At 43.1% G+C, this 26531-nt stretch overlaps 1 protein-coding gene across 2 annotated transcripts in view; it reads left to right on the top strand.

Annotated features, from left to right (window-relative positions):
* The window catches only part of DPP6 (dipeptidyl peptidase like 6), a 485832-nt gene that overhangs the window by 60119 nt on the left and 399182 nt on the right, over positions 1-26531 (top strand). Inside the window, exon 1 of one of the 2 annotated variants that reach the window (XM_066200932.1) lies at positions 21292-21492. The exons of the other annotated variant lie outside the window; for it this stretch is intronic. Coding sequence (XP_066057029.1) covers positions 21292-21492 — 201 coding nt within the window. Of the gene's footprint in view, positions 1-21291; positions 21493-26531 lie in introns of those variants that run through there. 2 annotated transcript variants of the gene reach the window in all.

Genomic DNA, 26531 nt, shown 5'->3' with positions numbered 1-26531 from the left:
GACAAAGGAGCAATAACTTAGTGTAGATTCATGAAGAGTTATAGCAGAATAAACTGATCATTTTTGTTTCTGGGGATGTGATTCAACCTGCTTTCTGCTTGGAGCTCCCCACGGCTTGGCTCGCAGAGATATTGTGGAAAGGGAACGTATTAAAGATGTCAAACTTGTGATTAGCAGGCAGCATGACAGACTGGACAGAGGAGAGGCTTGGGAGCTTGGAAAGAGACAGTTTTACTCCTAGGTCTGTGACTGGTTTTGATGTGTTTATATTAATTCTCTCTGTTTCTTTTCTCACCTCCCACCTCTCTTGCTTCTGAAGACTGTAATCTCTTCAGAGCTGGAATTGGCTTCCACTGTGTATTTATATGTTGCCTGGCACACTGAGACTCAGATCCCACTTGTGGTTCCTGTATGCTGCTGGTATATAAGTAATAAAACTCTACTTTCTTTCACTAATTCTAGCTCTGCATCTTTTGATACTTCTTTAGTTGTGCTCAGTTGTTTCACAAGATCGCTGAGACATTTCAGGGAGCGTCTGCAGTCCTTGCCTACCGGTTATCCTGCAGGTGTCGGAACAGAACCCCAGTGGCTGCAGCTGAGCTTGGGACGGAGCATTACCAGAAATAAAGTAGAAGTGGTCCCAGATGGCCTTTTGGTAGAGACAGGTGTGGTGGTAGTGAAGATTTTTCTACAAAGGTGTTGCAGTTTTGCAACACTGAACTGATAGGTGAAGCAGGTTTTTTTAGCCAATGCAGCATCTTTCTCTTGCTGAAACAGTACTCACCTCACAACACATCTCAATATTCACAAATATCTCAGAGAATGTGCCATATCTATATGAGAACTGTCTCACAAAAACTGAATCTTTGCAATTTTGCCACTCCTTGCTTTTGTGCCTGTGTGTTTCAGTATAAACAATCTGGTTTCTTCTTCTCCTCCTAGAAGTCCTTAAGAATGAGCTTCAGCTCCTGGAGGAGCTGCTCATAGCCTCTCTCACATTCAAGGGATAATTCGAACTTGACAAAGGAAATTCCCTGGCTTCACTGAGGGAATGTTTTGGGGGATCCACTAGATCCACAGTTTTTGGTCTTCAAAATTGCCAGCTTGAGAGATGTCAGTGTTCAGTTCAGATATCTTAGAACGGAATTTAGATCTCTACAGCTGGTGGAGAGGAGGATACCCTCCCAGAGAGGGATTTTAGAGCTTGTAAGTTTTAAGTATGCTTAATTTTATTGTCTGAAGACCCCAACTGCAGGTGGTAATATATTTCTAATGCTCCCTCTTGCTTGCTTCTTTTCCAAAGAAGCTCCCAAAGACGTTGAGGCACCCAGAGTCATGTTTGGTCTGTTCCTATTTGATTTTTGCCTATTTCAGTACATCTATAACCAGCTCTGGAAAAATGCAACAATTTTCTTTAAAAATAGGTAGTTTGGTAAGAGAAGACACAATTCATAGGCCTTTAGCGGGAGAATGCTATGCAATTTTTTTGTCTTATCAAGCACTTAAGGCCCTCTAAAAGAGGAGATGTTATAAAATGCACACCTGCAGGACAAATTCCAGCTGGAGCTGATACCTCATTATACACCGGAGGATTTAACCATTACCTTTGCCTAGCTGGAAAAGTTTGCTTCACTAGTTCTGCTCCACACGAATTTGTGGTGGTGTTTTGTTTTGTTTTGTTTTTTGTGTCTTACTTTTATGGTCTGGTTTTAGGCCAGTTTTGGGGCTTTTTTTTTTTTTTTTTTTTTTTTTTTTTTTTTTTTTTTTTGTGACTGTGAAATCCCAGTACTCCCATCTGCAAGCAGCAGCACAAAATGCCATCTGCTGTGAATGACTCTCATCGCTCTGTACCCATTAGAACCCCACCAAAGATGTGTGTTAAGATGCAGTGGCAGGCTTCAGGATACAAAAATGCAACTGGAGCAATGGTTTGTGCCATACGTGATCCCACTGACGCCAGGAGGATTATCTGAAGTTTAAATTAGCGTATAACCTGACCTCAGCTGTTTAACATTAAGCAGTGGGGACAAATCTATTTCCATTAATCATGGCAATGGTGGATGTAAAATGCCTGCATTAAGTCATTGTGATTATTTAAGAAAGCAAAGGTTGCTGCTCTGATTTGAGATGGTAAGAAACAGGAAGGAAATCTGCAGTAGGGAAATTGCAAAAGTGAGTGGTATCAAATATTGCTTTCATGCAACACTTTTTGTGCTGCATTAAATTTTTGTGTTGCTTTTCTAAATGGAAACCATTGTTATTCCAGCTTGAAAAGAACAGTGCCCACTTGTATTAAGTTTCTGGCCTGCATTGCAGAGCCTTCTGGCAATTACAGGAATGGAGCACTTAATTTAAGGATTCCTCTGCCCTTTTGACATATATAGAGGGTTATTGCTTCTCCTGTGCATATTTGCTGTTCAAATACTAGAAAGAAATTTGGTTATTGCAGGTGGTCAGTTCATTCAGACCTATAACATTTCTCAGCTTGTAATGTTGGCGCCTAGGCAGGGAAGATAAGCAATGAAATAGTGTTTTGAACTTCTCCCTTTTATGGGTCATCAACAGAAGCAGGTTTTGGAAAGATTAAAATGTATTTTGTAGTTGCAATATGCCGTATATTTTACCACATTGTAGTACACTTGTGAAATGACTGGTGGTGCTTTGAAATGTCTGTGGTACCTATTTCTGCCAGAGTCTTGAAAGATGTGTACAGACAAGAGCATCACAGGTAAAATTCAGAGTGCAGGAGGAGAGTGAAATATTGCCCAATTGGATAAATACAAAAGCCTTCTAAAAGATCAAAATACTGCTCATTTAGACATCATGCTGTGCCTGTACTTTCTTTACAAATAAACAAGAAGCCTGATTCTCTAGATATAAATAATCCCAGGGATGAACATAATATCTCACCCATGTTCTACTCCCCTAGCCAATGCCTATCTGGGTTTAATTTGCTACTCTTGGGAGAATTCAGTTCTTCTTTCAGTACATGGAGGCCTAACATCTGGAGCCTGTGAAAAGACTCTTAGTGGACTTTGGATCAGGCCAGAGTTCCAGCTTTAGACCGATGAGTGTTTGGAAGCCCTGCATATCTCCAGTCTGGGCTGAGGCTCCAAAATTTGCCAGTGCTTTGTGTCTGTATGTTTGTGTGCCCCACACAAAAATATGTATATGTCTACACAAGCACTGAGGTGTTTGGGAGCGTTTTCAGAGTGAATCTGGAGTGCTGGCAGTCAGCTTCTCTCTCCAGAAGAGTGGATGTCTCAGTGTGATTAAAGCAAACTGCCTGAGCTTCATGTACAGCAATATGGAGGATGAGGAGGCAGGTATTTTCTGTGCCTTAGAAAGAAAGAATTGCATCTGATCTCCTTTGGACAGTGCCTGTTGACCTTCCTTTTCAGCTGCCTTGTCCATGCCTGGTCATCTGTGGACAGGTTACTGTCACACTGTCACAGGCCAGTTACGGAGGTGCACTTTTACATGAGCATTTGCAGATGCAAGATTCCTCCTTCTGAGGAAAACATTTTGCTTGGCATGGCCAGCCCAGGATCTCCACTGGTCATTTTGAGATTGTGGATGGTGCACAAGATGCTAGCTATGATCTATGGTGCTAGGAGCTTGTCCAGCACGAAGATCAAACTTGCATCATCAAGCTGAGATCAGAAGGGTACCTGACCTGTGTGCCCATTAAGAGCTAAGGCAATTAGAAGAATGTTCTCCAGGACTCTGGAATGAGTTTCTGTTCAAAGGACTGAAATAACCTATATTTAAAGAACTGGAGTATACTGCAAAAGGCAGAGTGGACTTCTTCTCCCTGCACTGAAGCAAGTGATAGCTCAAAAGTGGTTTGCTGCCTGCGTTTCTGTGAAAATGATGACTTTAAAGCTCTTGAAATTCTATTGAGTAGTTAATGATAGGGCACTGAGACCCATGGAAAGGCAGATTTGTGAATTCTTTTAAATCTAAATAAGCAAATGTTGTCATAGCACATGAAGTATTTCCATTCTCTTTTTACTAAACTTGCTTTTCCTCCAGAACTGCATTGCCTCACTGCTGCAGACAGAAAATATCTCAGTGATTTATTCTGATGATGTGAAGAAATGATTGCAATTCTTTAGACACTTCCTCAGACCACCTCAGTAATTCCAGAAACAGGAAAGTGTCTGTGCATAGAAACAGTGCTTCTATACTCCTGCCTTCCCATGGTGTGCTGCCCTGCCCTGCAGAGCCCTCTGGCCATCCTGTGTGCAGACAGCCTGGAAGCAAGAACTTGTGGTTCTTCTTGTACAAGGGAAGTGATAAAGGAGTGTTGCCTGCTGTCAGCTATAAAACTTGCTCATCTGCTGCCTAAAGAAGCAGAGTCCCCAAGAGAAGGAAGGAGACTTTTACTGATACACAGTAAATGAGAATTGCTGTGTGTAAGGGGCAAATACAAGTGTCTTCCTCTGCTATGCCCTGAAGCTTGGCAGAGCTCAGGAAGGGATACATTAGTGGCAGACTCTGATGGGCAGTTGTTTTTTTTTTTTTTAACATGCAGCACCATCAGGGTATAATGGGAATGAGGCAACCACATACTCAAAACACCTGAAAAGCTCAACCTTGAAATGCAGTTGTTTTGAAATGGATATTCTAGTGTAGAGCATCTCCTTTCAAGAGCAAAAAGGTTTAGTGGTGGCTTGTCCCAGCCCAGTACAGTGGGTGATTTCCCCTCTCTGTATTTCAGCTCAGAGGGAGCAAGAGGGTCACAGACTTGGGAACTGACACCCTGGCAAAGTGTCTGGCCAGGGCTGTGTTTAGGAGAAGGGTATGTTTGTGCCATAAAGAAGTACAAATGGTAATGAGGCTTAGGAAGCAAAAAATGTGGTGTGGTGATAAGCTTGGGGAGAGCTGCCTGTGGCCTAGGAAGAGGATTATGGGGAAAATCCCTCTGAAGCAAAAAAAAAAGCAAAAAAAAAAAAAGCAAAAAAAAAGTCTTCTAGAGAAAACTGTGGCACTACCTGGGGTAGCATGAAATGCAGGATGAGTTAGTTACAGCTGTTTTCTTCTAGGAATCCTGAATGAAAACATAGTTGTTAAGTCTTAATTATGCTTCTTTGTATATTTCTCACTTTCCCTGAGGAGCAAAAGAAGTTATGAAGTATTGAGAAGTGGTGAAGCTTTTTCCTTAACAAGAAAGAGAATGATAGAGCTGGAGAAAGCAAGGAGTGAAAGAAGGGTTATAACTTTTCACAGGCTGAAGGTGGGTTATGAGGTGACCATACTATAAAGCTGTAGCCCTGATCTTGCAAAGTTTTCCATGCAGACTGAACAACATCTCCTACAGAAGGTGACCATATGATCACATTATTAGGATCTCCCATTTCCAAGGATAAGCCTTTTCAACTTCAGGTGAAATTCTGCTATCACTGAACTCAGACAGAAGTTGTTCAGGTGGTTTGCTGATGTGGGATGGATGTTTGAATAAATTATATAATGCAAAAGCACTCATTTCTTCCTGCAAAAATTGGGTAGCAGATTGGAATTCTGGAGTGTGTTCTAGCTTCTTGCTTTCCCTCCCCTCCAGCTGTTAATTATTCTTTCTGGTTTAGATCTTAGGGGAGGAATTATTTATCTTCTGCTATTTGTGTTTCAGTGAAACATTAACAATCTTTTATTAAGTGCCTGTGCTAATTATCTCAACACTAGCAGTATTCTGCTCATCTGTGAAGCTGTGAAGGAAGAGCGTGGAGCAGGAATATGAAATCACTTTGTTGTCCCCTTTCTCTGCACGCTGCACACAAATAGAGTAAAAGGATGGTAGATCTTAACCCTGCTGTGCACAAAATACAGTGCTCAAGATCTTCTTGTAGGGCAGAAGTTCTGAAATGCTTCTGTGGAGAAGTTTGGGGAGTTTTGCACTGTGCCATAATTCAGTATTTGCACAGCTCTCTGTCTCTTTGGTGTGTGTTGTCACAAAACAGCCACATGCTCCTTTGAATTAAATATTTTAGCCCAAAGATTTCAATGTTTTAAAAACATTTGTGTGTGGGAAACCAAAGTGGTTTAATGTGAGTGTCAGTGCTCCTCATCTGTAATGAGTGCTTACAGGAGCCTGCTATGATAGCAGTTATTTACAGGAGGAAAATTAGAAATGTTACCCAGCATGTTGCTGGTGTAATTAAACTGAACAAAATACAAAGTAGGAGTATTTATTGTGCAATAAATAATAAAATTATTTATTGAAAAAGCTGAGGGCCTCCTAACACTTATCTACTAGAAAAGATTTTACAATGGCAGACTTAATAAATATGCCTTTTCCACAGTGCTGTTTGCCACAAAACATAAATCCTTTTTGTTAAATAAGATGACTGAAAGAAAGCAGTTATGGAAATACATGACTGATGAAGAGAAGGTGATATGAGTTATTCTAATGTGAAAGGCTGTCTCCTATCTCTAATGCTGACCTTTTCCCAGTGAAATACATTTAGAGTGTTACATGTTATTTGTTAATAGTTTCAGTTATTCTGATGTTTGAGTTCATAACTCATAGCTTGAATATGTCTTGTAAAGTAACCATGGCCATTTTCTGAGAGACAGGGGAGTCCTGATCGTTTTTCATACACAGACATAACTAGGACAAATGTCTGTCCTTGGGATCCAGGAGCTTTCCTACCATTAATCTTCACAGCCCCCTCTGGGGTAGGTGCAGGTTGTTATGCACACATTTTGTTCCTGGGGAAGTGAAATAATCAGAGAGGCTTGCCCAAAATTTAATCCTGGTCTGAATGAAGTTAATAGGAGATAAATGCTGTGGTAAAATCTGTTGGAGGCACAATTTCCCAGGTAATAAAGATGCATTTCAATAACCACGAGTTTGTGTCTGTGCATCCAACAGCCAAATCACTCTGGCCTGTTTGCTGACACTTCTTGTAGGAGTTGGCCAAGCTGGAACTCTCACCTGTGTGAGATGGAATTGTATTTTAAATGAGGCCAAGATGGTTTTCTATCTTCCTTTCCTATTTTTGTCTTTCAAAAAAGTCCTCATAGCAGTCCTTTAACTTGTAGAAATTATACGTATCTTATTTTCATCACTGGAAATATATATCTGGTATTTGTGACCTTGGCATAGGGAAGCAGATAGGTCTTGGGCTAATGTTAATCATGTGTAAAGGAATTTGTAAAAGTATTTAATGGATACCATTCTCAATGGAATAATCAGGGCACTGTCTGCAAAGTAATGAAAATTTAAAAATAACTGTTTGAACAATGCAATGTAGAAATGAATAGGCTGTAGGAAAACCCATATAGTGTCAAGACTGTCTGCCTATTTATGACATACTTTTTATAAAGAGAGTGAATATTGACATATTGGCTCTAACTTCAGATACTTTAATAAAACAATGTCTTGCTACATAACCTCAAAGATTACTCCTGTCTCTGTAAAGTGCCTATAGCAGATTTTGCTCTCTTTTTCTGTTGCTGAGTATTGCAATCTAGGGGCCAAATGGCTCTAGGCTATTAGAGTGCTAAGGCCAGAGAAGAGGCACAGTTTGCAGAATGAGTTTCTGGCTCTTCACACCTTCGTACAGTTACCCTCATCTCGTTGCTTTCCCTCCGTCATCTTTAGCTGGGAAGGAGAGGCTCAAGCATTTATTGGGCAGTGCCTGCACACTGCAGAAAGATGTTCATTGGGTTGAAATCAATCTTCTTCAAAAATTGAACCAGTTCTTGATTTCTGAGAGCACAGCCCTGGGAAATATATGCTGGGGATCGTGGGTGGCATCCACATCAGCAGCAACTGTTGTTGAGCAGTGCCCTGAGGGAGAGGACATGCAAAGAGGGTGAGACTCTTTCCCTCTCACTGCAGAGAACTATTCCTAGGACTTACCTGTCTGCAGATTGTATTCAGCCCTGCACCAGGGCACCCTTGTAGCTGATTGCAGTACTTTGACTTCAAGGTCAAGGTCCAGGTATTATCATATTTCCCAATAGTTTCAGAAAGCCTTATAACATACCATGTTCTAGTGGGCACCCAGTGAGGGGGTCAGAGCTGAGAGGAACTAAGGCTTCAAAGCTTCAAAACTTTGCTGCTCTGAGCTGGGATGGGTTACAAGTCTTGCAATTGTCTGCTCTGTGCCAAGCCAAGGAGTAAAATTAGTTTGGTTCAACTTAAGTGATTTATTTTAATTTAATTTTTTTCCATTCTTCATCCAAATTTCAAAATCACTTTATTTTGGGGTATGAATTGGTGCTATGTTCAGGCTGAAAGTGCCTGATTTATATCTTCTAACCTTAAGCAATAAATCCCCCTCCACCAATGTCTTTGAACAGGGAATGTTCTTTTAAACTAGTTTCTATACCACCAGCGGTTTTAACTTGGATGGGTCAGCATTTTCCAAGAGTATCATGAAACAGTTCCTAACCAGCTCTCTTGAGTACCTGATAAGAGTCAGATTAAAAAACTGGAGTTGGACAAACTTTACAAATGAGAGCTTATTTCAGTCACTGTGCTTTCACATATGAAATGATTTCATACATTCAAAAGAAGCATCATTATCATTTATCATTTTTTTCTACATTTTTGTATCCTCACAAGAAAATAACTTTTTTATTATTATTATTATAAAAAGGAGTTTCTACATAATAGGAGAATCCTAGATTATGTTTGACAGACCCTCTTCATTTAGGTTGCTGTGGCTTCTTTGAAACATTTTCTATTGTATTTTGGTATTGCTTTGTGTTTTACTGACTATTCAATATATTTCCCACAGAGACCAGTTCTGTGTCTTTCCTGTAGTGAAGACTATTCAAAGAGGCTATAATCCCGTAATAGTTTATAGCAAAATCAATTTGATATGCCTTGAAAAATATTCGCTTGTGTTACAGTCAAAGGAAATGTGTGTGCAGAGCTGAGAATTTATACTCGTAATGACTTTCTTGAAGCTGGAAATGCATGTGACTTTGTAATTGAGGGCCCTCTTATGTTTGGCTTAATTTTTCCTTTTCCCAGCTCTTTTTAAGGAGAATCCCGTTTTATCACCGCAGTTAGTTAGGAAGGTGTTTAGGATTTCAAACCGGTATTTCAGAAGAAGCTCTCCTTTTCAGCAGTATTTTGTGCTAATTTAACTCCAAATGTTCTGAGTGCCTCCGTGGAAGTAATTAGGTGAATTATTGCCGTGTAGCTCTGTGTACAGTACCTGCCTGGCAGCATATCTTTGAGTTAATGTTTAAGAACTACTGCAGCACCCTCAAGTGGTGATGCTGATCTGTATTTACAGATGGTTTTTTCCCAAATGTTTATTTCTCAGCTTCTGGAAAATTTCAGTGTTTTGGGCTGGCCTGCTCAGGTATTGTCAGTCCCTGCAGTCCTTACTCAGGTGAAGTGTCCACTAAATACAATTAATCACGCTGGAATCTGAGCAGCAGTCTCAGGGAAGTTTTCCTTGGATTGTCAAATGATTTTATGGAGGGCATAAAGCATTCTCTGTGCCTGCAGTATCTCTGGCATTTGGCTAGAATAAATAACCTGAGAACCCTATAGAAAGAGAAGCCAGCACATTGGAGTTTTCCTCCAGACTTTGGTGCAAACCTGGAACAACTGTGGCGTAAGAAACACAATTTCCTGAGCACACACACAGACCCCAGTGACATCTACAGCAATGACTTAGGAAGAATGAGTGCTCTTTCTCAATGAATTTTTACTATCCTTGTGGTTTAGTTCTTTTTCCATAAGCTGCCTATTTTAAACAATCAGCTAGGCACCAGGTCAGATGAAAAGCCATGGTCTGGGACCTCATTGCTTCCAAAATTAGCAACTGGGCACCTCTCCTGATGTTTCATCTCCTTCTAATTCTGCTGAGCCTTCCCAGTATCAAGAGTCATTACCCTGTAGAATAAAAGGCCATAGGATAAAGCATGTGCACCCTCCTGCCCCCAGGACAGACCTACAATGAACAAATCCCTCAGCTCCGCTGGTCTCATCCCGAAAACACTGACCAGAAATTTCATCTCAGAAATTTACTGTAAGCCTTAATGGGCGTTGTCTCTACTTTAAGGGCCTTAATTGAAAACAGCTATCAAAATACTTACTCTCTTGTCACTTCAAACAATGTGTACTGGACAGAGTGCATAGAGTGGGAGGAGTGGAAATGCTCCCTCACTTCAGAGAACAGGCTTGACAAACACTGTAAAACACCCAGTTTTATTTCTGGAGGGTAGAAGGCATTCCAGACTCTTATTCTTAAAATTGTATTGATCCAAATGAACTTTCTTCAGATTATTATTAATATTTCATTTCAATTTATTTTTTCTTTTTGCACTCTCTCAGCTATTTGACATAGAAAATAGAAATCACTAGAATTGTAATCTCTGTCTTCCTGTCTTTTTTTTTTTTACGTCTCTTTTGAAAAAAAGGCTCATTTTAAATGTTCCATCTAGGTTGCCACCTATATAAGAGACTGCATTGTGCTCAGAAGAGAAGCATGTCAGTAGAGGGCAGGGTCCAACAGTAGTGAGTTTCCAAAGGGATCTGATAAAGAAATGACAACTATTTTCTAATATGAGCTACATAATAGACAAAAACTTTGTGTGATGGAGCATATTTAATTTAAAGTCTGTGCTCTGATCTTAAAGGCCTGCTGTCAGCTTAGAAATCACAGTGTGATCTTTTTTATTGTATTTTTTTTTCCTATAGAAAAGCACTACTGGTAGCAAAAAAGAGAGAGAGATTACTTTTTAAACTTGCCTTAGGCTGCTCCTAAAATAAGCAGAAAAGTGCATTCAGGCCTCTCCCACCATGGCTGCAGTACTAAGCTGGGATATGCTGTCAGCCCACACTGCAGCTGACCCACAAACCTATTTTATGACATTTTGGGGCGCATGTGGGGCTTGCAAGGTGGCAGGGCAGGCAGCTTCTGCTGCCTCTTAAACTAGGTGGCCTGGCTAGAGAATTGTCTGTGGCAGAGTGGGGGACTAAGGTCAGCATGAGAATCCCAGTCAAGGTTCAGTCATGGCAACAGGGAGCTCCTCAGCCCTGGATCAGGAGCTCAATGCTTAGGTACATCACAGGTAAAGCAGTGCTCCTCTACAGCTCCCTGGAAAAAGCAGGCAAAGATGAAATGATTGCCAGTGTACTTATTTAGAAATAGGCCTCAGTGAGTGCTCTGAAAGCAACACTATTTTAGGCTTAAGAGACTGGGAAATTCCAAAGATTTGGGCCCCTTTCAGGTGTCTTCTTTCCTTTTCCATAGGATCCTGTAATCATGGTATTGTTTAGTTTGTAAAAGATCATTGATAGTGTCTGGTAACCCACCACTAAACCATGTCCCAAGTGCCACATCCACATATCTATTAAAAACCTTCAGGCAGTGACTCCACCACTGCCCTGGACAGCCTGGTCCAGTGCCAGACATCCCTTTCCATGAGGGAATTTTTCGTAATATCCAGTCTGAGTCTCCTCTGCTCAACTTGACACTTTCCTGTCATCCTGTTTCTTGGAAAAGAGACCAATCTCCACCTGGCTACAACCTGCTCCAAGGGAGCTGTAGAAAGCAATAAGGTCTCCCCTGAGCCCCCTTTCCTCCAGGATGAACACCCTCAGCTCCCTCAAATACTCCTCATAAGACCTGAGCCCTGATACAAGGCAATTTTCAACACTTTCTTGCAAATTCTTTAATACAAAGAAAGCGCCGTGCATTTCAAGATACGGCAGATGGTTTTTTGTGGGGAAAATCCCAAGTCATTTAAATTCCTGCATGTCCTATTCTAGCCAAAACACAGTTTTGCCCCATTTTGGGATGACTGTCCTACTTTCTGATTATGCCATCTCTGTTATCCAGCAAATGTTTCCACCTCTGACAAGTTGTTGCCTGCGTTTGTCATAATGCGCCGCGAATGTCGGTACCACGTATGCTGCCTCTTCAAGGACCCGTATGTTTCTGGGTGACACAACTAGGCCATGATAATTGGTTTTGAGGCGTCATCCACTTCCAAAAATACCAAGCAGCACCAATGGAAGGATATCAACACCTCTGAATGGGAATACTCTTTCCTCAGTAAAGGAAATCTTCACGAAAATTATCATCATCAGAATTCTGTTTTGTCAAGTTACTTGGTGGGCAAAGATATATTTAAATCGGTGAGTAATGGCCAGAATAAACAATTCCCACAGGAAAATGGTAAAATTCACTCGGCCTCTTGAAGCTGAAGGTTACAATGTGATGGTTTATATGAAATCATTGGAGATGTAGTGTTGAGAAACAATTAAGTGATTTAAGAACTGTACATGCCAGACAAATGATGATGCTGGTTCCATCTGCTCATTGCTAATAAGGTTCCTGGAGGGCTGGCATCAGCCAATGTAGCAAGTTATGTTTCATCAGAAGTTACTTCTTTAAGTCATGGTGGCCTCCATTTTTCAACAATTGCATTCAGTGTTGGTGCTTTTACAAAATGCAGCTCTGGTTGTGCTGCTGAAGTTGTATTGCAGAAACTATGATGGACTCAACAGCTGGGTTTTGGACCCTGTTGGGACATTTTTTAGCTGTCTACTTGCTGTTTACCTGCTTTTGTGGAGAGGAACAGGAGGTTCTGATTGTTTCTGTGTGCTTATAACTTGGAGGGAATTAAATTATTTTTCTCTGGAAGAACAAACCTTTTTCAGAGATTTGAAATTAGCAGTTGCAGTCAGAATGTCCCAGGATTGCTTTTGTCACACTCTTATTCAGATCATGAGGAATCAGCATGTTTTTTTCACTTAGAGGAGTCCTGAATTGCTTTTATCTGTGTGGTGAAATTATTGAACGTCTCTAAAGTTAGTTTTCATACTTTCTTCAGTTCACTTGACATGTTTTTATGATTCCTTGGCATATTCAAATAAATATACCTATAGATCTATCCCTAAGTCAGGAGTGACTAAGGTGTGTGCCTGGCGTCTTTCACAAAGAATTGGGTTTATTTGGTTGTTTTTAAGATATTACTGAACAAGCCAATAAGATGTCTGTCAGCTTAACTAGCAACTAGAAATAAAATACCCCTAAATTTAGGTACACGCTGTGAATACGTCAAGATTCATGTGAATACCTCCTGGAATTTTCCAAAGCAGCAGCTCATATTGATTATACCATCACTGATCTGATTTTGATAATTCCAGTGTGTATTCACGTTGCTGAATAACCTTGCAAAGCTTAGTGCCTCTGGCTTATGTTGAAAGAATACAATAAAATTAAAAAGAAGCATATATATTGGTGAGTTTAATCCAGGTACATCTTGAGAGGTGTTTAAAATGAAAACCTCTCATTGGTTGGTTTGTTTATTGACCCCAAACATCTTTGGTTATAAACTTTTTTAAACTGGTAAAGATGTAATTTATTGATTTCCTACCAGTATTCAGCTCTTGTCCTTGTGTCTCTCACCTTTTAAAAAAATGAATGCACTGTTTGACAGCCATTTATAATCCTGTGCATTTACATAATGGCAGTTGACCAGAAACATTTACAAACCTTTAAAATAACTTCCATGAGCCTCAATGATTTTGGACTTTTTGTTGCTCAGACAGGTGAATTGGACAAATGATGTAATTTGTACTTAGAAAACTATGAGCAAGCAAGTAAGCTTTTCTCCCTAATCAGTTTATGGAGGCAAATAGGCAGGAAAGAACATGCGCCAGCACTTAGAGTGAAGAAGCGCAAGTATCTACCAACTAGTCCCAAATCCAAACTGGGATTATTTACTTTTAGGTGATTTCAGGGGACTTCAGACAGCTAATCTAGAACTGTGCTCTAAAAAATCCATGCTGACATTCCACTTAGCTCCAGATGACTGGAATTTATCAGATGCTTTTCTGTTCAGCCTGAAAATTTCCTGAGGTACCCCCAGTGGCAGTTCTGTACATTCAAAACTGCCCATGAAGACTTCCCACAACAGCTCCTCACCTGTCTATGGTCCTGACGGGGGACAGAAACTGGGATGACTTGTACCTACAGCCTTCAAGATTGCCTAATTCGGTATTTATTCCTAGAGAATATCCAACATGCTCCCTCACAGGGAGGGGTTTTACAAACCTCCATCGTTGCTTCTTTCTCTGTAAATGCTGCAAGAGAAGAATACTTGAATATGCTGAATCTGTGCCAAACTGGAGGAAGAAACATATGTCTGGCAAGGCCAGAAGGAGAACAAAGGAGTGGGAGGATATTTGGTTAGCCTAAGGTAGCCTTTTTGAGATGTCCACTTTTCTAAATATACTTTTTTCCCTGCATATTCATAATTCTCTCTAGGGTTTCCTTTCACCTGGGGGGTTCCAAAACCTAAATTTGTGTCATTGCATCCCCTGAATCTTTTAGGAAATCTAGGTTTTAGTTTTCTTCCAAGCAATAACAACAAAAAGCCCTGTGAATTTAGTGACAGCTAGTCTGAGGAGTCAGATCTGTTTTAAAAAAAAAATTCTTTGTATTATATATAAAAAAGTCTTTAAATTAAATTATTTTGTCTTGTCTGCTCCCGTTGAATGCTGTGGCATGCATTTGAAATGCTAACTCATTAAATTCCTTCTGCTTCTCCAAGATTCTTCATGCACAAGTTCTTTTTGGCAAGTGAAAATTCAGAATCTCCCCAAGGTATTTTGCTTCTTCATGCTGCCAGTTTTACAGTGGTGAATTAGGGAGAAATTGCATCAGCTTCCCCCAGCTTGGGCAAATAAGGATGTGCAGATATGGCTCCTGCACACCAGTGGAGCAGGGACCTTGTGCATCCCTTTCACATACAGAGGTGAGTGTATCTCCTGCCTTGAGCCAGTATGTCTGAGGTGACAGAGAGATGCTTTTGCAAGATGGTTGCTTTTCCGATAGACCTGCAAGAGCCTACGTTGCCTTTCTGAAGACAAATATATTCACTTTTCTTACTGAAAACCCCCTTGAGAGATGGGATTAATCAGCTGTCATGGCATATCTGACTTGAGTATCAAGCCCTGGCAGGTTACAACGCAGAGAGGAATGTGCATGGTGGAGACCAGCTCAGGAATGTTAGCCAAGTCTCACATGGATGCCAACTGCTTGTGGCATCCAAAGGAAAATGTATTTATCTGGAATGCTTGGCTTCCTGGCTTCCTGGCTTCTCTTGAAGACACGGAATTGGGATCTCACCCTCAGTTCTCTCAGATAAAGCTCCCAAAACCAGAATGTTAATTAAGACAAGAAAGACAATTTGCAGTACAAATTTCTGTTGGTATGAGTGTCAGTACCAGCTGCAGGGCTAAGACAGGACCCTGATGTGGTGTGCAACTGTACAAACACATGAACATCAGTATTTTCTTTTACTGAGGCTTTTCATAACCTTTTTTAGCACCAGACTTGGACAACCATTGTTCCCAACTCCTCTCCTCTGTGGCTTTTTTTTTTTTTTTTTTTTTTTTTTTTTTTTTTTTTTTTGCCTGCCTTTCATCACCTCTGCACCAACTGCAAAATCATAAAAAACCATATGGGAAAGACCTTCTTGGTCATGTGATCTATAGTTTTGCCAGTTGGCAGGATTATCCCTTACAGCACATTTTCTAATGCCTCATACAGGCTATTTATAAGTGCCCTCAGCATTAGGACTTTCACCCATTTCCTTTGGAACCAGTCCTGCTCACACTACCAGGAAGAACCTGCTGATATTCAGCTATGGGCTCTTGATGCCATTTAATTAGACCTTGGTGGGTATCAAGGTGGTTACAATCACCTGTCTTACTGACCACTCAGAGAACATTTATCCGCCAGGCGTTGGAATTGCCCTCTGGAGCAGCTGATCTCCCTGGTTTTGAAAATGCCCCCATTGTGTGGCTCAAATTAACCCTGTACCACCCCAGCCTGGCTCCCTGCTCCCCAGGCACATTGGTGCTTTCCATCTCTGACAGTTTTGGTCCATTTCTGCTCTGCCTCTTTGACCTCACTTGTCTTCATCTCCTTTTTCTCTTGGTCCTCCTGGTACTTCACTGTGTCCCTGCCTCTTCTACATGCTTAGATTTTGTTCTTCTTGGCTCCCTGTGGGCCCATATGTTCTCTTGAAGAGCCTTTTCTTTCAGCCTACTTCCTTTTTTTCCCCCAAAACTTGTATCCTGTAAAGCCACCATTGTCTATTATTCCCAGTACTTGAGTATCAGTGTTTTCTATTCCCCACAAGAGCCTTCATTCCACCACTTGTGGAAGACTGAATTATTCTTGTGGAGCCCAGAAAACTAGTTTCACTAATGTTTCTCTTAGTCCAGCCTGGAGAGCTTCCTTGTTTGTTTAGGAACTTCTCTTCATTCTATTTTTTTTTTTAATCATTATAAGGCCTTCAAGATTTGTTTTCTGAATAGTGTGTGATTCCAGAGAGAAGTATGCCTCACTCACTGTCCAGTGCTGCATTTCTGCATCACTTGCTCTGAGATGCCGCTAGCACAAATAATGAGCTAAGAAAGTGAGCAGCTTAGCATACTAATTCCTCAATATTTATTGCCCCTCTGCAGCCCTACTGTCACTTGTCCTGACACAATGCAGTGCTCCCCCCAGCACACCCCGCTGGATAAAAATGAATGATCAAGTGTATCCTCAGGGACTACGGACTGGTGCATTTGACACAGGGAAGGGATTTCCTGTTCTGGTTTGGTTGAGTTTTTAGTTGACACCAGGCAGCAGATGTACAGAAGGCATAAGCCTGGGGCCGTTAGAGATTCATGAGCTGGATGATTTTATCTTGGCTGACCATGGTAATAGGAGTTAAAATATTGTTTCTTTGTCTTCCTAGTGCCTAGACAGTTGCTATTATCAAGAACCGAGATGTTTTATATTAATAAATACAGTCATTGCAAGAGAAAATACTAACTTGGCCTTTTTGGGAGTTATATAAAAAATAAACAGGAAATTCTAAAATTCCTTTACAAATTCATTGGAAAATGAAAATGTAATTGTTCAAATAATAAAAAGTGTACTTGAACTATTGAAAAAATATCTTTTGTTTAAAAAATCCCCACTAATCAGCTGCTTAATAACTATCACCACTTGAAAACTAGAAACATGTTAGCTCTGTCTGCAACAAACTCTATATTATTTAGATGGCAAGCTCATAAATTGCTTTGTCAGAACAGAAGAATGGAACATGAATAACAATGCATGAATTCCCTGACAGATAGAAGTTATATCTAAATAAAAAATATCCTGGAGTAATATTGCTGAATTGTTTCTTTGCCAGTGTTATTCAGAGCTGATTTGTCTGAAAACAAATATTTAATGTAAAGTTTTAAAGGCAGTAGGGCTTGTGTTTGACCTGCTTTTGACTGTGCTACATTAATAGTGCTGAAATGTGGGGACACTGTTTGTTTGTACAACATGGGGAGAAAAAAGTATCACTTCTATCTGAATGCTTTAAAAATGTCAGTAAAACATTGGTGCTGCAGGGAAAATGTCTTAACTAACCCACTTTATTTTGATGGAAATGTCACTAGTTAGGAATCAAACCTCCCTTCAAAACTTTGGATACTGAATTAAATATACAACTAAAAGATGCTTGAGGACACTGTTTTGAAGTGCCTTGATTTTTATCTTGGGATCTCATTGCAGGGTTTGGGGGAAAGGATTTTTCTTACATGTAGGATGTGTGTTTAAAGACAAGAACCTTATGTTTTTACTTTTGAAATATTTTGCCTCTTTACACATTTCATAACGCAAATCGCTCACTTCTCAAATCTTGCCATGGGCTGGAAAGGTCTTTGGCTGCAATGCAAGCCCCGTTCCTGGAGTGTTTGTTTAGTACCATTTTGCTGCCATGTCTCGATGTTTCCTGTGTTTCTTTTCTGTTTAGCTTCATGCTTTCCATGCCCCATTAGTGTGCACTTCGTATGCCAGTATCTGGTCACATAACCTGGACATTGTAGAGGACTCTGGGCTCCCAATCTTGCACAGACGAACAGCAAATAAACCACTTGCAAGTGGAAGGTAGAGGTGCTGCCAGCACTGCACAGTGCCCCAGGAGCCCTGGGCTGTGTCCCTCCCCAGCAGGCAGGCAGGACTACCACAACACGTTTGCAGGGACAAGCTACATCCTGAGATAACTCATGCACAGGCAGGCTGGAGTGCTCTCCAGAGTCCCTAATGCAATCATCTGGGTCCCCTATGACTCAGAAAAATCCTCCTGCTTTCAGCAATGGCATCGACAGACTGAGCCTGGTGCATCTTGTTGCAGGGGGTTGTTCAAGATATTTCTGCATCCCGCTGTCTGCTCAGCCCTTCCACACAAGGTCACTCTGGCTGTAGCAGGGTGACAGAAATTTGTCTTGCAGTTCCCAGCTGGTGCAAACCATCTTCCTTCACCCACCATGAAACTCAGAACACAACATTAAATTGTTTCTGCTGTCCCCGGTCTGTCATGGAGGGGAGAGCTGGAGTCAGAAATGCCTTTAAATAGCTGTAATTATTTTTGGGAGAATGAATCACAGCCCAAAGCTACATGATCAGGATCTTTTGGTGGATGAGGACCATTTGGCTGTTTGTTTCTTACTGAGCTTTTCAGGTGTTTGACATTGCAATTTTGTGTTCCCTTAATATAATTTTTCCATGAAATGTGTACACACATACATGCCCAGTATATGCGTGCATGACTAAGCAAACTCAATTATGTGAAATCTTGGTTCTTAAGAATTCAAACCACAAACAATGTATTTGGATCTGAATTGATCCCTAGAGGCTCTTTCGGTTTTGAACTGGGCTGTGATGCTGAATGTTTTCTTTTTTCTGTGCTTTCTTTGAAACTTTTAAATTCAGACATTTAATCTTTGGTGTTTTTCCTGCCTAGTGGTTTCGTCTTGCCTTTTTGTGGCTTTCTTTGATTATTCCTTTGTGTCCTAGTTTTTTCCTTAGAAGTTAAAAATGTATTATTTCTTTTAATTTTATTCTCTCGTTCGTTTTTTTTTTTTTTTTGTGCTAGTTGTCACCAGTTCCAAATATCATAAACCCGTGATGATTCCAAATATCGTTAATGCAGTTCAAGGTGGAATTTAGGTGAGCTCTGCGTCCAGATTTTTGGTAGTCAATTTGTGTCTGACACAGGAGTTACAAGGGGTCCAAGTGGCTTCTGGAAAGTTACCTGTGCTATGATGGATGTCACTATGACTTAGAAGACAGACCTTTGCTTCAGAGCGTTGTGTGCTCATCTTGTTTTTTAATTAAATGTCAGGATCTCAGTTGTGAAGATCAAAATGATTCCTTCTTTCAAGTTCCGTCAGGAAGGAGATAGAGTGTTTGTTTTTGTTTTCTATCTTGATGAGATAAGGTTCCCTTTTCATCTAAATGTTAAGACTTTTCATGCCTGACTTTGAAGACACAAATAAAAAGGGGTTGATGAAACTATTCAGACACAAAGAGATTTTTGATCAGGCAGTTATTGAAATCATGGAGGGGGGAATCTTTGCACTTTAGACTATTGTATACATGATCTGCTGAAGTGGGCTTTTTTTAAAGACTGATGAAGTTACATACATCAGAGATGGTATTACCTTAAGAGCTAAAACTTTAAGCAAGAACAGTGTTTAGAAACAGTATTTTAGCCCATGAAATCCACTAGTTAAATTATAATGAAGTTTGTGAGCTCTTCAGCAGCAAGTCTCTCAATGGGAATGGGCAAACACTGCTTTATGCTTTGTGTGTTGTGATCCCAATATCTCCGGTAAATTTAGAGGTCAAAGGGGAGGGGATTTTGGAGAGCAGAAGAAGGGACAGCAACTCTGCCACTTTCCTTTAAACCTAAGCATCTGTTGCTATGGAAACCCCTCTGCCTGGTGCTGGAGCGACATGAATTGTCCCCCTCTGTCCCGGGCAGCCGTGCCGGGCTGGCGGGGCAGGACCCGCCTGCAGCTCGGCCCGAGCAGCCCCGGTGTCCCCGCCCGGAGCGCCGAGCGGCGGCCGCGGCTCCCGGGCTGGGGCAGCGGGACCAGGAGCCCCGAGCAAAGGCCGTGGCGGGGCTTCCCGGCGGGTCCCGGCCCCGGATACGACCCTGACCCCGATCCCGACCCCAGCCCCGGCCCTAGCTCAGCCCTAGCTCAGCCCCGGCTCCATCCCCGGGATCGCGGTTGTTTTGTTTATCCCCGGCCGGAGCCGCCGGGAGCAGCTTTGGGCGGATTTCCACTGAGGGGCGCTGAAGCACGTTTTAATGCAGCAAAAATGAATTAATACAAAAATAGTAAGAGACACGATTTACCGGATTATTTTAAAAAGCGACGACTATGACCACCTCCAAAAAAAAACAAACCCGCAAGCCCCCTCTTCTCTCTCCTCTCCCCGGCCGTGGGGGGAAGGAGGACGGGCGAAGGGGACGGGGAGCGGGCAGTGCCCGCTGGGGCAGGGCAGGGCAGTGGGGGAGCCTTGGCCCTCCCTCCCCTCGCCCCTTCCTCGGGGCCGAGCCACTCCGCGCACAGCGGCCTCCCAGAGCCCCTCCAGCTGCTGGTCCCGCCTCCCAGCCTCGCCTTCCCCCTCCCCACCTCTTTTTCTCTCTCTTCGCTGGCGATCAGGTGTCTGTTGCCTTTTTTTTTTTTTTTTTTTTTTTTTTTGAGTTGTTTCCCCGGGAAAAAAAAAATAGGCAGGAAAAAATCCCCAGAAGGTACCGAAAAAGGAGATGATCGTAGAAGAGCCCTCCTTCCCAAGAAGAGCAACGTGCTTTGAATGAGGCTCCCAGCCTCTTCCACTCCGTCTCACACACTCTGTCACTCTGCCTCTCGTTTGTGCACACTGTTGGTATGCGACCTCGGAGGCGACTGCTCCGCCACCTCTGCCTGGGGAGCCGCTGACAGCCAGCGATTGAGCCAGCCCCCCTTCCTTTTTTTTTTTTTTTCTTCTTTTTTTTTTTTTTTTTTTTCCTGCTTTTGCAAACACACACGCACACCCCCAAAGCACATTTAATGCTGATCCACTCAGGCGCCATTATCGGGGGGACGTCTTCGTGGAGTGTTTTGGTTCTTTTTCATCCTTTTCTATTTTTTTTTCCTTCCCAACACTGGATGGTGCAGCATTCCTGGGGCCTGTGGTGTTACGGCTCGATTGCGTTCTATTATTTATTTATCTATCTTCTCTCTTCTTCCTCTCATCACTCCCCCGTCTCTGCTCTCTTGAACCCCCCGGCTTCTCTCCGGGTGCCGGTGCAGAGGACCGGAGAGCAGGAGCCCTCGCTCACCCTCCCACTGATGTGGGACTGATCCTCACCCGCGTGTAGCATGCTGTAGCCAAAAAAAAAAAGAAGAGAGGAGGGGAAGAAAAAAAAGAAGCGGCTCTCTTTCCCTCCCTCTCTCCTCGTTTCCCGCGGATTGACTTCATGGCTTCACTGTACCAGCGGTTCAGCGGGAAGATCAACACCTCCCGCTCGTTCCCCGTTCCCCCCGAAGCGAGTCACCTCCTGGGCGCCCAGAGCAGCGAGGAGGACGGCGCTGCCGGCAAGACCCCGCGTCCATTGCAACAGGAAGGCAGCCGGCCCCGCTTCCAGTACCAGTCGCGAAGTGACTGCGAGGAGGAGGATGTAAGCGCCGGTGTCGTTCGCGTGGGGTTGGGTTGGGTTTTGGGTGCCCCCCCCTCCCCGCCCCCTGTCCTGCGGGATGGCTGTGTGCCCCTCTAAGCTGGCAGCGATTTCTTGTGGTTTGTCCGCTCCTCCAGGCGGATCTTTGCTCTCCTCTTCTTCCCCTGAAGTGCCGGGAATAGTACGGGACGGAGCCCGCTGGGAGTGGAGGGGAGCTGGGGCTCGCCGCCCCCGCGCTGTCCCCGCAGCTCTCCCCGTTACCGAGCTCCATGCGCGGCTCTCCGCTCCCGTGGAGCGGGGCTGGGCGGCGCAGGGTCAGCACTTTAGGAAACGCCGAGTGCCAGCTCCGTCCGGCTGCCCCCAAGCTACGCGACAAGGCTCCCCACACCCCCTTTTTAATTTTTTTTTTGTTATTATTATTAATTCCGTGTTTTACCCTTTAGCACTCTCCCGGGGGCAGAAGTCTTCACCCTGTCCCTCCCTCCTCGCTTTCCAGTCAGCCTCCCCCCAAACCTGGCAGTAGGGAAACTTTTTAACCCCTGAGCAGCTGTTTGTGGGTCTCTGTCTCCCCACTCCCCGCTGCCCCCGGGCGAGCCCCTGCGGGGATGCCTCAAACTTCGGCCGCGCACCTTCCGCTCCCGCGCTGCTTCCCAGAGCAGCGACTTCAAAGGGTGCATCTGCATATCGCCTTAGTAACCAGTGACTAATCCAGGCCGCTGGCTGCCTGCTGTGTCCGATGGAGTTAAACTAGTCTGGGTCGATTGCTCCCGGTTCTTTCGGGGTGGAGAAGAGGGGGACGGGGGATTTGGAAAGCAGGAAGACCGAGAGAACAAGGGCCGGCGATAGATCAAAACATGTGGCTCCGCATCGCTGGCTGGTGTTAGGTTTGCAGAGGGATTTGAGTGTGTTTTGCCTCTGTGGAAGCACACACAAGGGGAAGCAAATGGCTGCAGTTGGGAATAATGTTTGTGTCTGTTAAAAATACTCCTTGCCCGAGTGGGACACGTTAGCTTTGCAGCAGGGTTTAGCTTTGGCTCTGGGAGCCTTCCCAAGCAAGGCACAGCTTCAAGCCACAACAGCAGGGCTGCTTCACTCAGAGGAGAGAGTTGTGTGTGCGGGGAAAATATCCTCGGATTATCTTTTAAACCCCTGTCAATTCTCCCGTCCCTTCGTAAAGGCTTTTGTGGTCTATAGAGCAAGTGCACTTCTGTCAGCCATGGGGACAATCGACCTAAACCTCTCCCCGAGGTGACAGAATGCTGGCAGCCCCAGGGGACAGCAGTGATAGGACCTGAATTGACTCTTCCCTGTGACCCGCTCACCAGCACCGATCTTGGCACTGCTGCTCCTTGGCCTGCAGGAAGGCACCGGGCCCCTTTCCCGGCCCCCCGCACCCACTCATGACCCTCTCCCGGTGTGGCTGGGGACACGGGGCCCTTCCCGGCCGTGTGCCGGGCTCTAGGTGTCGCTGCGAGCCAGCGGAGTGCCACCTCCAGGGCTGGGCTCAGGCACATTTTCCTCATTGTTTTAATTTCGCTTTTCTGGATTTGGAGACAGCAGATGTCTGGAGCCGCTTCTCTGGTCACCAGAAGCGCTGAGTCCGGAAGCAGAGGAAAGCCTGCAGTTTAGCATGTGCGAATGATTTCTGCTGACAGGCTCCAAAATAATATTAATAAGATTATCCTTTAACTTCTAAATGGAAACTTTTTCTCTGTTTCTTGCCTTTTTTTTTTTCTTCTTTTTTTTTTTTTTTCTTTCTTTTCTTCCTCCCCCATCCCCTCAGAGTTGTGTGGGTGAAGGGTACTGCTGGGCACTGCTGTCTGCTGCGGGACACTGATGTCTGTGCCTGCCTAGTGTTTTCTGCAACGAAGTGCAAAAAAGTGTGGCCAGAAACAGGGATTTGGGGTGACTTCTAAACCCACGTGGACGCTTAGTGTGATTTGTTTCTAAAGGGGGCAACCTGTCCGAGAAAGTCCCCTGGGCTGGCTCGGCAGTTCTCAGGCGCTCCCTTCCCGCTGAGACTGGGCAACCTGAGCTGGTGCTCTCCGGCAGAGGGTCCTGCAGGTCCGGAGGATGTAATGACAAACTAGTGGAAATGGTCTTTAGATCGTGCGTTTCAGGGAGCGGGGGTCCGCCCTGCAGGAGCCGGCAGGAGGGGCCGGGAGGGCTGGAGGTGTCCGCGGTGCTGGAGCGGAGCGGGACAGGAGCCCGGGGTGCCGAGCCCCTCTGTCCCGTGTCAGACGGAGCTGTCCGCGGTGCCGAAGCCCTCTGTCCCGGGTCAGGGGAGCTGTCCGAGGTGCCGCACCCCCTGTCCGAGGTGCCGAACACTTTCTTATCCCGGGTCAGAAAGAGGCTGTCCGAGGTGCCGAGCCCCTCTGTCTGAGGTGCTGAACTCCTCTGTCCCGCGTCAGACAGAGCTGTCCGCGGTGCCGAATCCCTCTGCTGGAGGTGTCAAACGCTTCCTTATCCCAGGTCAGACAGAGCTGCCTGAGGTGCCAAACCCCTCCTGACTCAGGCAGGAGGAGCTGTATGTTCCCCAGACACTCCCGTGGCCCGTGCCGAGGCGAGCTGACAGTGACCTCTCGCCCTTGTCTGTGGAGAGATCAGCAGAGACAGGCTCAGTCAGGACGAGCAAATACAGCCCTGGGGATGAGACCCTCGAGGGAAGAGGAAAAGTGAGGCAGAGAGCTGGCAAAGACCGTGGGAGAAGTCCAAGGAGAGTGGTCTGTTGGTGCAGGGTGCCAGGAGTATGTGCTATTCCTCATCATGTGGAAGGGCTTAAGGAGACAGCATTGGAAACTCTTTCCTGAGATTATAGTTAAGTTTTCTATTTTGTACAAGTGGGCCATTCACGTTGCCTTTCATCTTTTGACATCAATGTAGTAGGAAAACTTAAATCATATAGAAACAGAGGGTTTTCTCCCTTCCCACACTTGGAAATATCAAAACAAACCTGAGAATGAGACTGTTCTGTTCCTAACTTTGTCATGTGATTAATAATAGGGAGAGAACTGAGTGTATTTTATGGGTTACTGATGATGACTTTTCCTACTGAAATATGTGTGCTGCATTCAGCACTGTATTTTTAAGCACCAGCACAGACCTCAGTGCAGAACAAAACAGAAGGAAAGGCAGGATCTTGCCTTTGAAGGTCACAGTATTGTAAGTGAGCATTCTGTCCACTGGAAGTACTACTGGTGGAAAATTACTACTTGAAACCTATTCAGAGTTAAAGAGGAGGCAGTAACTCCCTAACAAAATTCAAACCAAAACCAATATGGATTTTATATGACAATTGCTGACGTACAGACACCATTGAGACACACTTGAGAACATTGTTTTAGTAGCATAAAAAAATAGCAAAGTAGAGATAACAGAATTCTTTAGATTTATGGGAGGAGTAATAAGAAAACTAGGTTCTGTATAAATGACCCCGGAAAAACACTTCCTAGTTGGCTCTGTGGCATTATTGATATTAAAGTTATTGCAACAGTTCTAAATAAAATTCAGATGACATATTTACCTTGTTATAAGATTAGCTTTTCACTACATTTATTTAGATGAAGAAACATCTGTGAGAACTCTTCATTCAGTTTAATGTGGTGGTATAGCAGGTTATGAGCAATTTTGTTAGCATAATTCACTTTTTTAGATTGATGAGGTTAGCTTTTAAGTGGTAATTTTGATTGGTTTACCTCTTAGACTGATGCGATAAATGCTTTGCATATTGTACAGTGGAAGGGATTTTCTCCTACACGTTGAATTGAGAACTTTTTTTCCCATAAAATAGAGCTTCTTCATGTTTTCTGGGCTTCTTTCTTGGCATCACAGTGATTAATGAGTTTAATTTTTGCAGGCAACTGCCAGGAGATGCTGAGTAAGATGTATCATGCTGATTGTGTGTAATGCCGCTCCTTTTAATTACTGGGATGATAACAATGCATTAATCAGGTGCATAAAAAATTCAACACTTTCCTGTAACGTGGAATATTGATCCATTTTATAAGGCACTGGCTGTAGAACACTGATCACAGAAATACTTTTTAAACTGAATTTTGTATGATAAGTTATCTGTTAAAAATATTGAATCCTCCAGTGAAACATCATGGCCTTTTTTTAATATGAAAAGCCACATGCTGCATTCTTACAGGTTCATTACTTAGCCAAAACTCTTACTGGCTTTAATAGGAGACTTAAACATACAAAAAAAGCCAGTCCCAAAGTACAAAAGCCCTCATTCCTCTAAATATTCTTTCAGTAACTGAATTCTGAATATTTCCTTCTTTTCTGCATTTGCTTAAAACTCCATTTGGCCATATATTATACTTTATTAATTCTGCAATTGATTATTCAGATCTATTTACCTTTTGAGAAGTTTTTCATTCAGATATAAATAGAGATCATTTTGAGATGCCTCAGTAAAACTGTGTTATGTGTTTGGATAAATTAAGGATTTAGTAAATCAAATATCCTTTGTTAACAGAGTGAGTCTGAGAAAGTGAGAATCAAAGCCATCAGGGTAAAAAAAAAAGTAATTTGGTACATCAGACTTACTGTTGCATGTAATTGAAAGTGTTAATTTTCAGTTCATTATTTGTCTAATGGGAAGAGAGATTGACTCCTGGAAATGTGTGTCAAGGACAGAAGCCTCAGAAATAGTGAGGCCTGAGCTGCAGGCAACAGGTATTTTAAAAGTGGGGTGGTTTTCTCCTAAAGAGATGAATGAATTGATTGGATAGAGGGGGTTGTGGGACTGCAGAAACCCTAACTTCGTTGTAAGCTGTAACAAGTTGAATTGTAACCAGTAGTCTCTCTATAGATCTATACTGCTGTGTGTATGGGCCAAACTAACTGTTTAAGTCTGTAAGAACCTCCTGTTCTGCCTCTTCGTGGTGAGTTCTTGGGTGCTGAACTCAGTTATCCTCCAGCCATTAAAATGCAGAGAGCAGGAATTGTTATTTCCATGGAAATAGTTAGGCCCCGCTGACATTCTGTAAGCTCACCTTTTGAAAAGAATAAAAATTGCAGCTTACTTCCTTCAA

This window comes from Chamaea fasciata, unplaced genomic scaffold, assembly GCF_029207755.1.
Source record: "Chamaea fasciata isolate MVZ Bird 193981 ecotype frontalis unplaced genomic scaffold, bChaFas1.0.hap1 SCAF_1, whole genome shotgun sequence".
Lineage (NCBI taxonomy): Eukaryota > Metazoa > Chordata > Aves > Passeriformes > Sylviidae > Chamaea > Chamaea fasciata.
The sequence above is the reverse complement of the archived record's forward strand: the minus strand, read 5'-3'. Positions and strand labels throughout refer to the sequence as shown.